Source organism: Magnolia sinica, chromosome 8, assembly GCF_029962835.1.
Source record: "Magnolia sinica isolate HGM2019 chromosome 8, MsV1, whole genome shotgun sequence".
NCBI classification, from domain to species: Eukaryota; Viridiplantae; Streptophyta; class Magnoliopsida; order Magnoliales; family Magnoliaceae; genus Magnolia; species Magnolia sinica.
In genome coordinates this window covers 12,047,766-12,062,944 of record NC_080580.1, presented here as the reverse complement: position 1 = coordinate 12,062,944, position 15,179 = coordinate 12,047,766, and the positions used below count along the sequence as shown (strand labels likewise).

Below are 15,179 nucleotides of genomic sequence, written 5' to 3'. Positions count from 1 at the left end.
GGGATAACAAACTACTTGGTTGCCAGAAATATTCATAGTGCACCGGTCATGCAACAATTTTGGCACACCCAATGGGATACTAATTATAAACATATCTATTGGTGCATTAATTTTGAGAAATCATTAGTCAAAGACAGGTTCACTGAGTACCTAAGTAGTTAAGTTTGTTACCAAATTTGGTACCATTTTCATTAAACCCGGATAGACATTCTCATCTCAGGTTGAGCCTCTTGAGATTTTGTCAACCGAAATGCTAGATATGCAAAAAAGGAATTCAACATATCATTGAACAATAACGACTTTAGGTTGAAACTTTCGGCAGATGAATGGCTAGTAATGCCAAAAACATGAATCGGATATGACTTTTTTTTGCCAAAAGAACACCCATGAAGCCAGTACCAGAGACGACACTGTGGGTACCTCCGCCGCAATGGATACGTCTCTTCCAGTATAAAAAGTGTAGAATCTTTTGCCACCTCCTGAATTTGGGTGACCAAAATAGAAGATCATAAATATTGTTCCTAAAGAAGGAAACTAGAGTATGCCTGCAAGCAGTTTTTCCTTAGAAATACACCATATCATGGAAGTCAAAACCAGGTAAGCCTTGGACTTCCTCAATAGCCGAATTTTGTCATTTAGATCGTGACCAAATTATTCAAATGGTTCAGGAAGTAGCAGGCCAAGTTTTCAGTCGTATTACTACATCGATCAACCATAAGTATTATTCAGAATGAATTGGCTGATAGTCTCCTTTGTCACGGTTATTTTGTTATTTTTCGATCAAGATAGTCGAGTTTGATTAAGACGGCTAAATTTACTCTCTCGATCAAGATAGCCAAGTTCGACCAAGACTGCCAAATCTATCATTTTTTATTTTTATTTTTTACAAAGATGGCCCAGTTCTACCAAAATAACTAAATCTATCGTTTTTCGATCAAGATGACCAAGTTCAACTAAAATGACCGAATTTACCATTTTCGACCAGCATGGCCGAGTTTAGCCAAGTCAATCGACTTTAATATTTTCTGATCAAGATAGAGATCAACTAAGATGGCGAAGTTTGGCCAAGTCAACCAGCTTTGATATTTTCCGATCAAGATGGATATCAAACAAGATGGTCAAAATTGATATTTTTACATAGCCGAGAAGTCACATTTATCACGCCAAACAATGAATCAACATTGCGTTTATGTTTTATCAAAGGCGAAGCAACATGGGGTAGGAATTATGTATCTTATTTCTGACCGTTCTCGGGAAACCCAATTGAAAAGGATACGTGTTATAGCTAAAGAAATTACATAGCATGTTAAAGATTTTCAAAGATATTTGAGTGACTTTTATGGAATCACAATTGACGAGATAATACGATAGAGAGTAGTTGAGAAGTATTAAAAAAAAAACCAAGTGGTTGAGAGGCATCAAGAGCTATGGCCGAGAAGTATTCAAAACCAGACTAAGCAACTGAGAGGTGTCCAACAGCAAACCAAGAGGTCAAGAGAAGTCAGGAAACAAAATACAATAGAGAAGCTTGATCGAGTTGTCGAAATGAAAAGACAAGGAGAGCATTGGCGTGGTGCATAAGCAAGCAACCGACAAAAGAGATACAAACAATGTATGCTTGAAAAGTGAATGACAACTGTTGTATCAATTCTTTAGTTATAATCCAATACTCGTATACTTGTTGTATCAATTCTTTAGTTATAATCTAAGTGTATACTCATATACTGGATTTGTTCTTTATCTAATATCAAGCAATTTTTTCAAAAGATACATTATTATAACCATCCCTAGTGATTGATTGTGAGTTTTTTTTTTTTTTTTTCGCTCAAATATCAAGCAATTCTTTCCAAAGATGCATTATTATAATTGTAAGTTATTGATTGTGAGTCTTATTTTCTTCCGCTTGGTTTACACCACTATTTTGAAATTCTTTTCTTGTAAAATGTACAAATTAATCCATATGTAGAGGAAGAACCCTACCCTCCAATTATCTCCTGATCCTCATAAATTTCTGAGGGTGATTAAGTAAGCAACTAATGTTCTTAAAATCTGATCATATATATTCACATTGAATATATAGCAATCAAAGTAGAGTAGTTTTAATCTAACCAACGTATCAATTCTAGCACACTCGCACCATAGAAAACAAATCGAGTATCAGTTGTGGCAGGCCTGCACAATGCTATGAGATATTTTTCATTTTTAGCCATCCTTTAAATATCCACCAATCCCATAGCCAGATAATCAAATAAGCTTTAATTTCGGTCCATAATACATCTACACTGAGTATCTTAATTTGGACCGTCTAATTTCCAACAACCAACGAATCAACCATCCAAAATGAAAAACAAAAGGCACATATCAAATCATCTAAACAAAACCATAAAAAGCAAAATATAAAAACTATCATACTACCATTTCATATCATATAAACCCCAAATATAGATCAAACAAATTACATAAATAGGCAGAGAGCTGCTGCGGGCTACGCTTTCCTTTTTGCAGCCACTTCAACCGCTACTACTGTTTTTTTCAACCACACACCCCCATTAAAAACACACTCTTAGTAATTAAAAGAAGTTCCAAAACACACCCCTTTTTCCCTCTCTCTTTTCCCTACCAAAATCCCATCAAACACACTCTCCAATCTTTACTTTTTTTACTTTTAACCCCTCGTTTTGCTTTCTCACTAGAAAATCTGAAAAAGAAAACGAAAAAAGAGAAACCCAAACCATTTGAATTTAGCGCCTAAAAACTATGGCGGGAATCATGATTTGATTTCTGTTAGACCCGGAAATTCTTGCCGGCAAAGGTCTGACCGAACTGCCAGTTCGCCGGAGCAATGTTCCAGGAGGTAGACTTGCGGCGATCGCCGGCGGTTACACGGAAGGAGAGAGACTGGCCCACCAGAACTGCGTTGGACTGCCAGTTCTGACCCCAGTTGCGGCTCATGCTCATCCATCCCGTCTTCGATCCCTTGATGCTGACGTGGACAATGTTGCCGGCGCCGGCCACGTTCGATATCAGGACGAGGTTGAAGTATCGGAAGCCGTTGATGGTGAATCTGATCCCTCCTTGTTTCCGGCATGGGACCCTGTTTCAGCACGCCAAGAAAAAAAAAAATTACATAAGCCTCTATGCTAATGTGCGCAGGGGGAATTCAAGTCCTTTTGGTACCACATTCAGTAGCATTTGGTGCGTTTGGTACGGTAATAAATGAAAAAGCTGCTTTTGGTATGCTTTGTAATATACCGCAGACGTAGAACGCTGTTGAAATATACCATCCGAAAAGAGCTAACCTACGCAAGGGTGCGTACGTGGAAGAATAGAACGGAGGTAATGGAAGGTTATTTCGGTCTTTTCACAATTAAAAAGAGATTCGATTGAAGGGGTAAAAGAGGAAAATACTGTTATACGTTGAGAAAAGAGCCTGCGACAGTGGTATTTTGCGTCTTTCCGACAGTCGAAAGTGACAGAACATCGGCGTGGAAGGGCGAGGGAAAGAAGGGGCAAAACCGGAATCTTATTATTAGAAATGCGCGATGGAGTACAAAAGCAAAGCAGTGAATTTTTTTTTTTCAGGTATACTGACCAAATTACCCATATTCCCAACTTTTGGTTGAGTCTATGACCGGGTCGGCCACCCACACCAGGATCTGACACGAGGGACCTGTTTGTAATTCTGAGAAACAAACGAGGGCGGGCCACTGTCAGATGAAAACCTACTAGTATTGACCTCACACGTGTCCCTATCACCGTCGGTAATTTCAAGGCCGGAATCTGACACACATTGGGGTTTTGGTTGTGGTACTACCGGAATCAATTTCTAGGGAAACGAGTAAACATGCGTGAAATCCACACCGTCCATCAGTTACAACACTCTTTATTTAGCCTTAGATCTGGAACAATCAGGTGGAGCACCCGAAATGGCCCACTGAGTTTGGGAATTCTTTGATATTTTTTGTACTACGTTGATACTGATGAGTCACATAAGATGAATGGCTTGGATCAGACATAGACAAGACGCTGGGACTTCAGAAAACCAATGGTGGGAGTTACATCCCAACTCTTTCCTGCACCGTAGATCACCCAACCATAGGATCATCATGATTTTTGGGTTTATACGGTGGATACATGGAAACATAGCTCTCGGAGAACCGGATAGCGTTGTGGAGGGCCCACCGTGATTATTCTGTTTATCCACGCCGTCCATCCCTTTTCTCGGATGATTTTATGGAAAGAGCAACGTTAAAGTGGACCACACCAACTCGGTGCATTTAATGCAACTTTCATTTAATCTTGTGTGCTTTAAATGCAACCCAAGTTCTTAATTTAATGTGGTCCACTTGAGCGTTGGATCTGCCTCATTTCTGGGCTCATATATTAAAATGATCCAAGAAAAGGAATGAACGGCGTGGATAAACAAATACACCACGGTGGGCACTCTACAGATCTGCCTTGGGGCAGAGCTCAGCTGAATGTATGCGTTGTATATCTACACCGTTTATCCGTTCTGCCAGAAGCAGATCCAAATCTCAAGTGGGCCACACTACAAGAGACGCGGTTTGCGTCCTACACCAGCCGTACTCGGTCTTGGCAAGGGCTGTAGGGCCACAGCGATTATGTGTTTCATCCGCACCGTCCATCAATTTTAAGATATCATTTTAAGGTATGAGACAGAAAATGGGAGGCAGATCAAGGGTCAAGTGGGCCACACCAAAGGAAGCAGTGGTGATAATGACGCCACCGTTGAAACCTTCCTAGGGCCCACTCTAGGCATTCACCCTCCACTATGAGCCACTTGAGCCGTGGATCTGCCTCTTTTTGGGGGTCATGCCTTAAAATAATCTTTTAAAATTGATGGACGACGTGGATAAAACGCATACATCATTGTGGGACCCCGAGCCCAGTTAGGACGTAATCCACGCCGCAAATGAAGGGACTTACTATCATCACACGTGCCAATGACACTCGTGGGAGAGATTTACGCCTTCCATTAGCGGGGCAGACAGATCCTTTGTACTTAAACAAACCACGTTTCCCTCTTCCGGTAGGAAAGTATCCAAACGGAACTGATAACCAGAAAAACCCGGTTCAAAGTACCGGATTCTGACACAAAAAACGCATCTCCCTTCACCGCCAACCGGAATCTGACCCACAATGGCATTCTAGAAGGTAGTGTACCGGAATCCAATATAAGGGCATTTTTGTAAATCTAATCTAAATCTGACGCACAATGTCTAAAAATAGAAAACATGAACCGACGTAGACGAAGGGATCTGAGCCACATCGCCGGAAAAATTACCTGCGGAAAGAAACGGGGACGATTCCGGCACGGTACTCGGCGATCTTGAGGAACATGGGCATGGCGAGATCGAAGTGGGGGCGAGGAGGGTTGCACCACCCGCCATTGTCGCTGGGAAGGGCGTAGTTAGGCGGACAGAAGTTTGTAGCGGTGATGAATATCGAAGGACTGCCGGAATGGCACCATGTCGGATCGTCGGCGCATTTTATCTCAAAGCAAGCACCGCAGCTCAGCCCGTCGCTGAAAAGCGCCGTGCTGAGAGCCGCCGTGTTCACGCCGTAGCCCTGGCTGTAGAGATTCCCATATCCGCAAGCTCCTCCTGCAAAAAAAGAGATGAAATTTGAGTTGGGTTTTGTCAAAAAAGGGATTTGATTTGAAGTGGGATTTGAAAGGTTTGGGGGAAATGCAAAGATGGAAGTGCGTTTTCCATGGAGCTGAAAGTGGGTTTTTGATGCTTCAATGGAAAATGCAGAAATGGAAGTGGGCTTCGTCTCTTGTACTGCAAATGCAAAGATTTTGTGGGTTTTTCATGCTTACAATGAAAATGTGGAGATAGAAGATCGGTTTTGCATGCTCAAAGAAAAAAAAAAAAACAGACAAGCTTGGGTTTTCTATGCTGGGATGGAAAATGGAGAAAAAACATAGGTGGGTCTTGTATTTGCAGAGATAGAAAAAAGGGTTGGACAGGAAAAGAAGAAGAAGAAGAAGAAGAAGAAGAAGAAGAAGAAACAGAGCCTGAGGCAAGATCTTTTAGACATGGACGGAAAAATGCAGAAGAAGAAGAAGCAGGGGAATGCAAACGTCCGTCATAACAGAGGAGAAGAGAATGAGATTCGTTTCTCGGATAACGCAGAGAAAAAACCAACGGCTTTTTGACTACTTTCTCGAGAAAAAGTACAGACCATTCAACTACACACCAGTATAAAAAATAAAAAATAAATAAAAAAAACCCTAGCCCGGAATCTGACATACAGACCGGGAAATAAAAAAAGCAACACGAGTCGCCTTCTTCTGACGCGTCACCGGCAAAAGCAGAAAGTGATAGACCATTTCACTACACAATAACAGAAAAGAAAAACAATGCCGGAATCTGACGCACAGCCGGAAAAACCGACGTCTTCTGACGTATTACCGGCAAAAACAGAGAAGTGACGGTTTTCAGTCACATACCCATGGTACCAGAGGCATCGCTCCCACCGTAGAAGGTGGCGTGGGCGTTCTGCCACGGCCCGCCCGAGTAAACGCCCGGAATTCGGGCGTCAGCTAGCGTTAAAAACGAGATGAGCGAAGCGACGGTGATGACGATGCCTACAGTAGCCATACCGCTCCGGTAGAGGGAGAGAGAGAGAGAGAGAGAGAGAGAGATGGGATGAACGAAAGAGGGAGGAAGGTGGAGTATTTAAGGAGAGTTGAAGGAGGGCAGAGAAGGAACTGTGTGCGGAAGTAATTAATAGCTCTGCCCCGCTGGAATCAAAGCGTCAATGGAAAAAAAAGGATGTGGGCTCCAGTGGTACCGCAACCACCGTAACTTTACGGTTGTACGAAGCGTATGTGGGCCCACATTATTTATCAAGGACATCCAAACCGTCCACGAGATTCTTGAGCTCATGTTATCTCAACTGTAAAAGTATCATACTAATAAAATATTTGTGCGGGTCACAGAACATGGATTAACATGAGAGGAAATGCTCATCCTTGATTTTCACCGGGTCCCACTTCAGTTTCAAAACAGACTAGTTTTTCTTTTTCCTGACCCTTCATCCAAAACAGATGGAGTTTTTGTGTCATGGGTTTCAGATAAGGTAAATAGTGGGCCTGCTATTCAAATCAATGGTAGGCGTCAATCTAAAAAGTATCAATATTGTGTGGCCTACATGAGGTTTGGAATGGGATGATTTTAGTCTACCGAATTTATATTGAGTTCTCTCATCTGATGGGCGGATTGGATGTGATGAATTCATTACATGGACTCCACTTCTTTCTGGTACCATTATTTCTTATGGTGGTACCGATACCACCGGAGTGTGCTCTAGTGAGAAAGGGGAGAACAAGATGGCGGAAAACCAGAAATTCGGTGTAACGCGCGTATAATTTCTGCCTGATTGACGAAAATATCCCTAGGGTTTCTTCTTTTTTTTTTTTGGTAGTGGTAGTAACCAACGTGTACGGCCCACTGCGGACGGTTGCAGTGGCGAGTGGTCCCAACTAAATCTGATAAAATCTTATGGTTAACCATCATGTAATTAGTTTGGTTTTTGGGCCATACTATGTTTGCTGGGGGAGGAGGAGAGAGGATTAGGTGCAGCCCTTACTAGGGGATGACATTGATGTATATATTTTATATCCATGCGGCTCATCCATTTTGCTAAGTCATTTTAGAGCATGAGCCCAGACTTTAAACGGATCCAAATATGAGGCGGATGACATACTAGAAAATAGTGGTGATTGAATGCTCTCCATTAAAAACTTTCTAAGGCCCATCATAATATTTATTTGCAATCCAACCTATTGATAATGTCATAGGGATCTTAGTAAAGGGAAAAAAAACGAATATTAGCTTGATTCGAAGCTTTTGTAACTTAAAAGAAGTTTTTAATGGTCAATCACCATTACTTTCTATGACACCGTCCACTTGAGATTTGGATCTACTTCATTTTAGATCAGGCACTGAAATGAGCGGCAAAACAGATGAACCGTGTGGATATATGATACATACATCATAGAGGGCCTCACTATTTGGTGTCACGTAGTGTTAGGTGAGGCCTGGGTGGCACCTAATTAACTCCCCAGTCCCTCTACTCATGGCTTACTGCACACTCACAAGAGTTTCAACGCTCATGGCTAAGTGGTATACTCACATGAGTTTTAATACTAAGGTCAAGGGTTGAGTACTTACCATGATGTATCAATGTCACGGTGTGTACATTCAAGGAAAAAAAATTGTGAAGGTTGAATAAGTTATGATAGGTGTGAAACGAAAGCAAAGCACAACTAAGTACCAACTCATCATCTCCACGATTAACGGAATAACTCTAGGGCTATCTTAGCCTTCTTGGGCTATCATAGCCTTTTCGACCTTTCGGTCTTCCTTCAACCTTACGAATAATCAACCTATAAAGGAGCTGAATGAGTATAGACATCTAAGTTTGTCCAGAATGGCCATTTTTTTTTATCTCACTTGGAATTAGCAAAATTGATTGGCAAAGTGAGAATTGGAATCACGTAACCGTGTGGTGGTACTATGGAGCCCACTATGCTATACATGTTTTATCAACACCAAACATCTATTTTGCAAACTTATTTTAAGGCATGAACTAAAGATCAAAGTGGATCAAAAGCTCATTATAGGAAACAATGGTTATTGAATGCCTTTCATTGAAAACTTCTTCGGGTGCCAGAAAAGTTTTGAATCAAGCTAATATTTGAATGGCAAATAAAGAATACATTGAGCCGTCAAAAGGCTTCAATGGTAGGTCGCATTATTTACATTGTTTCTTATGTTGTGGTATACTTGAGCTTCCGAGCTCCATTTTAAGACACATGTCTTAAAACAATTAGTTAAAATGGATGAATGACATAAATATACAAGAAATACATTACAATGGACACTACAGTGCCCAACACTACTTAGCCAGGTGGTGTTGGATTCACAACCCAATGGGCTTTCTAAAAGAGTGAATGTCATGTGGGCATCATAGTGGTTCCACCATAGAGCCACGACTCAGGCCCCATAAAATCATAAAAATTAGGCTACAGATTCTTTTTTCATTTTTTTTCCACCCGCACTTACACCACAGTGAGATTTCACTAGAATGGGTAAGGTACTAGAAAACAGTAACCGTCACTCTCTAAATTATTTCGCTTTGCATGGCTCATCTGAATTGAAGGGCTTTTCTTTTTTTTCTTTTCTTTTTTTAACTCTAATGACTAAATTTTAGGTTATCATACGGTGGTTGGAGTAGATTTTATATAATCATTACGATCTGTCTTGAAAAGAATAATCAAAGGCAAGTGTAGTTCCAAGACTTGTTTCCCTTTATACGCCGGCAGCATAGGTCTACCAGTAGTGCATTAGTGCAAGATACAAGGACAGGTTTTACATGCTGGATCTCGGTTCATATATTAACGGTCCAAACACGCTAACATGGGAATATTTTATCATTGATTCCTTTCCTTTGATTACGGTCTCTTAACCTTTGGAATGACTCAAAATATTTTAATATTGGTTGTTCCCTCTACAAGGTGGGGCCCATCGGATGAAGGGCTTGGCACGTTGTAAAATATCAAGATTCAGTTTCTAAAGTTCTGATGTATTCCATTGTAGGGTGGATTACGTCCAACAATACCAGCAGCATGACGTGTTACTAATGAAAATGTAGTGGATTAGGTGTAGCCCGGGCTCACCCAAGACGATGTGGCCCTTCCTGTAGCGGAGACCTTCATGTATGTATTTAATATCCACGCCGTCCATCCGTTTTGTTAGATCAGTATGAGCCCAAAAACGAAATAGATCCATATCTCAGTTGGACCATAACATAGTAAACATCGGCATTTGAATGCCTCACCAGTAAAAACCTTATATGGCCCACTATAATTTTTATTTTCCATCCAACCTGTTTATAAGGTGACATAGACCTTGATGAAGCAAAAAAAAAAAAATATCAGCTTGATTCACAACTTTTGTGGCCCACATGAAGTTTCTAATGGTTAATCACCACTGTTTCTTATAATATGGTCTACCTGAGATTTTGATTTGTTTCATTTTTGTGCTCATGTTCTAAACTGATATTAAAAAACAGTTGGACGGATTGGATATAGAATACATGGATCAAGATGGGCCCCACGGTAAGGACCGAACCGTATTGGGTCAGGCCGGGCCGCACCTAATCCGCTCCCCACGTAAAAAGCGTTGTTGTCTCTACATGTATTATAGCAAACAAAGCTGGAGGAATTATAGCCCTCCATATCAGGATTGCTGATTAAGTCGGCCACCTTGTGATTGGACAAATCCGACCGTTCCATTGTTCCAGTATTTCACAGATTGAATGTGGGCCATTATACTTTCAAAGGCAATGATGAATTGTACGGAAATCTTGTGTTATTTCAAGACTAAAAGAGCGACCATATACACAAAGAGATGTGTATACACGTTAGCTTTGTATTCTAAAATCAGATACTAACATTTCCAACGTTGTCTTCGAGAGCTTGGCTCAGTCCACACGTGTGCATTTCAAAGATAAAGGCGATTCACTAATTAGGTGTTGCATGGTACAAGAAAAAAATGAACGGCCTAGAAAAGTTTAGCCGATTTTTAACAGCTAACATTTATTCAATTAAATGTAGCCCATCTATGAGTAGACGGAGGCGATTATTCTGATATGGCATCTACATAATGGTACCCTACTGATGAACGGCTTGGATATTTTACACGCCTGCCACGTTGGGATGTGGTGGCGTGTGAATTACTTGAAACGAACGCGGGTGAAGCTCTCTCAATAATATCGTCATAACAGCTACACATTCCTTATTTCAGGTCACCTATTTATGACTACCATAATTCAGATACTTTATTTATCATGGCCCACCGTAACAACGGTCTCGATCACCAGATCTATCGATCACCGTAACACTTATCTGATACTACATGACCTTTCGAATAGGTTGGATGGTAAAAAAAACATCACGATGGCCCTTAGAAAGGTTTCAACGGTAGATGTCATTATCACCGCAGCTTCCTTTGGTGTGTTCCACTAGAGCTGTATATCTGCCTAATTTTTAGAATAACACCTTAAAATGGTATTATAGAAGCGATGAATGGCGTGGATAAAATAACTTACATCACTGAGCCCTGCCCCAGTCTGGGTGGGGGTAGGACGCGGATCCCTCTGGGCATGAGTAGAACGCAATCCGCATCCTTGATCCGCGCCCTGATACGGTGGCCTCCATATTTGTAGAGTAGCGAGACCGCTGCTCAAGTGACGTAACCAAGTTCCATGGACCCTACTATGATGTATGTGTTGTATCCAGAACGTCCATTCATTTGGAGATATTATTTTAATGTGTTAATGAGAGAATGAGTCAGATCCAAAGCTTTATTGGACCCGACCACATAAAATAGTGGGGAAGATTGATGCCTACCGTTGAAACCTTTCTAAGGCCCACCATAATGTTTTCTCAAAATCCAACGTGTTTGAAAGACATTAAAGAAGGGAGAACACAAATATCATCTTGATCGAAAACTTTAGTCGCCTTCAGAAGTTTTTAATGGTAGTGTCACTCTTCCCACTGTTTTCGGTGGTGGGGTCCACTATAGCTTTGAATGTGACTCAATTTTTAGATTTCACTCTGAAATGATATCTCCAATGGATGGACGGCGTGGATACAAAACATACATCATGATGGGGCTCACAGAACTTGGTGACCTAACTTCAGTAGCAGTCTCCCTACTGTGACGTTTATATGCCATCTAAACCGTTCATAAGGTCGAGCTGAAAAATTAAGTGGCCCCACAAATGTTTCAATCGGTAGACTTTCAATCTCCATTGTTATCCTCTTCTTGAGTCTTGGATTGCCTCATTTTTTTTGCCCACGTCGTGAAATAAACGGATGGACGGGGTGAATTTCTCACAAATAATTTCCTGCGATTAGGGTCGCAGGCAATCCGCATCTGTAGTGGACCGTGGATGGAGAACGATCAAAATCCGCACCGTAGGATCCCAACGGCGCCCTCTCTCTACGTGTCTGTGTACACAAATCAAACGGTTAATATTGTTCCATCACGGTGAATTTAAGCCATACAAGCTGGCATGGCCCCACCTGTCAGAAATGGAATCTCGTGTAAGGTAGCCACGGAGATGTTTGTGATGAATCTACCCCGTCCATCCGTTTTGAGTGCTAATTTTAGAAAATGCGACCGGAAATGAGGTGGATACAAAACTCAAGTGGGTCACACGAGAGGGAAATTTGGATTAAGAAATTCCTACCGTTGAAACCATCCCGGGCTCCACCTTGATGTTTATATGACATCCAAACCGTTTATAAGGTCATTACTACTGGGATGAAGTGAAAATGCAAAAAAAATAATAATAATAATAAATAAAATTTACTTTATGGCCCAAGGAATGTTTCAACGATTCACACTGTTTCCTCTCGTGTGACCCATTTAAGTTTTCACTACACATAATTATTAGTCACATGTCTTAAAATGATCTCTCAAAGAGGATGAACGGATTGGATTTCTCACAAACATCTCGGTGGGCTCCACCCAGCATCTCTGGGCAGGAACTTCCCACAAAAGGCTTTTGGAGGAAATCCACGTCCGTAACGTAACTAAGAGGCCGACAAATACATACGTCTGATAAAGACATTTAAAGATAACATCCAGAGAAATTTTATGATGTGTGGCCCACATATTTGAACACTATACACGGATTTTCAATGCTGAGAAGTGGGGCCCATGCAGCTGCTGTAATTGATATCATCTGTTTCTTTTGACCTACCGTAGATGGACCACGGTTCCGTAATTTTCTTCGCAAAGCAATTTTATAACATTTTGTTTTGAGGTCCATAGATAGACGGTTAAGAAGAGACAAGCAACGATGGTCCCATTCAGCGTAAAAAAGTCCAGAATTGGTTGCTGAGATCCTACGATCGTGGAGAGTTTTTCAACATTCTCTGTCTATGGTTCGGATCAACAGAGCAACGGTCAGGATTGCCTAACCATGTGCTGTACTTGTCAGTCATTCTGTACAAATATGGCCTGCGTCCATATTTCCTCTCACCTTTAATAGCATACGGATAGCTCTAGGTTTACTGTATAAATATTACAATAGTTTATGGGTTGTTTACGTATATATAGTTTTACTTAAAACCCTAATTCTATAAGTACCCTGAGTTAAGTGAAACTCTGATTAGGTCACCATTACTTTCTAAGTTTTCATTTATCTATCATTGAGTATATCTGTTAATGAATACATGTTATTGCTAAATTTCATTTGTTATTATAAACATTATTATTATTTGGTTCCGGTCGTTGACGTGCTCGATAAAATTCCTAAATGGATGAAATTCCTGATTATAAGGGCCTGTTTGTTAACACTGAATTTTTGTACTTAACAAGAAATTTGAAAAAGTTCCATGTTTAGTAGTGTTTGTTAACGTGGAAGAAGAAAAGCACTGCACCATTTTATGCTAAATTTTTTTCTCCCTAATGTTATACACATCCTAACTTTTAACATGGGACACTTATCTGAATCCAACGTGATTTGTATGTTAGATTCACACCATTTATCAACTTTTTTATATCATTCTAAAGCATGATTTGAAAAAAGATGTACATCCAAAGCTCAAGTCAACTACACCACATAAAGTAGTCGGACATGAACAATTACCGTTAAAACCTTCTTGATGTCCACCGTGAAGCTTATTGTTATCAAATATCTTTATAAGGTTACACAGACCTGGATAAAGGAAACACACAAAAATCAACTTGATCAGAGCCTTATGTGGCCCCAAGTAGTTTTCAATGATAGGCACTCGATTCCCACAGTTTCATGTAGTGTGACCCACTTAAGCCTTAAATTTGTCTTCTTTTTTTTTAATCTTAATTCTTAAAATAATATGAAAAAATGAATGGATGGTATGAATAAAACATATATATCATGGTAGGCTCCACAAAGCTCTTAATTGTCCATATTTAGGTAGATTTTGGTGGGGTAGTACGCAATCCTCTCTCAGATTTGGTGTGCGAATTATGTGCAAATGTCTTTCGCTAGAAGTTTCTGCGCTATAATCTTAGGTAGAGTCCACCGTTATGTTTGTGATAAATGTAATTTGTCCATCCATGTTTTGAGATCATTTTAGGTCTTAGAGACAAAAAAATGAGGTAGACACAATACTTAAGTGGGCCGCACTAAAGGAAAAGGAAAAGGTGGGTAGGAAAATTCTATCGTTGAAACCTCTCCGGGGTCGACGGTGATGTTTACATGTCATTAATACCGTTCATACTATCATTCTAGTGAGATAAACGCAAACCACATATATTAGCATGATTGAAAACTTCTGTGGCCCTACAAATATTTTAATTATACACGTCAAATTCTTACATTTTCAGCCCATTTGAGTATTGGATAAGGCTCATTTTTAGCACTATATCCTAAAATGATCTCACAAAACGAATGGACAGGGTAGATTTCACACAAACACAACAGTGGGCCCCACCTTGATTTTCAGCGGTGGACTTCCTGGGAAAGGCTTTCCCGTGAAATCCGGCTTACACTTATGGACATGGTTTGGCCAGAAACGGGGCCACTAGTTGGGTGGCTAGTGGTCAGTGCTCTGTGGGCCCACCATGATGTATGTGTTTCATCTACGCCATTCATCCATTTTTTCAAATCATTTAATAGATCATTGATATAAAAAATGAGGCATATATAAATCTCGGGTGGACCACAACAAAGGAGAACAATAGTGATTAAGCGTCCACCATAAAAAAAAAAAAAAAAAATCTCTTAGGGACCACCGTAATGTCTATTTGACCTCAAACTTGTTGATTAGGTCATACAAACCTGGATTGAAGGGAAAAACAAATATCCACTTGATCCAAAACTTTTGTGGGCCCGATAAGTTTTTAATGATGGGCAATCAATCAACATTGGTTCCTATTACGTCATCCACTTGAGATTTGGATATACCTCATTTTTGGGATCATGCTATAAAATGACCTATAAACATGGATGGACAAAGCGGATGAATTGAATACATCATGGTAGATCCTACAGAACACTGACCAATAACCATTGGCTAGTGGCGGGGTAACTAGCCAATTAGCCTACCCAATCTGGGTAAATGTGTCAAATTAATATATTTCAAACAT

At 40.4% G+C, this 15,179-nt stretch overlaps 1 protein-coding gene across 1 annotated transcript; it reads right to left on the bottom strand.

Annotated features, from left to right (window-relative positions):
- Nucleotides 1-2,395: 2,395 nt before the first annotated feature.
- On the bottom strand, nt 2,396-6,689 carry LOC131252881 (expansin-A6). Its single transcript, XM_058253646.1, has 3 exons — nt 6,476-6,689; nt 5,306-5,624; nt 2,396-3,094 (listed from the first exon to the last, which is right to left on the bottom strand). The coding sequence occupies exons 1-3, from the start codon at nt 6,624-6,626 to the stop codon at nt 2,785-2,787; spliced, it is 780 nt and encodes a 259-aa protein (XP_058109629.1). The 5' UTR covers nt 6,627-6,689; the 3' UTR covers nt 2,396-2,784.
- Nucleotides 6,690-15,179: the final 8,490 nt, after the last annotated feature.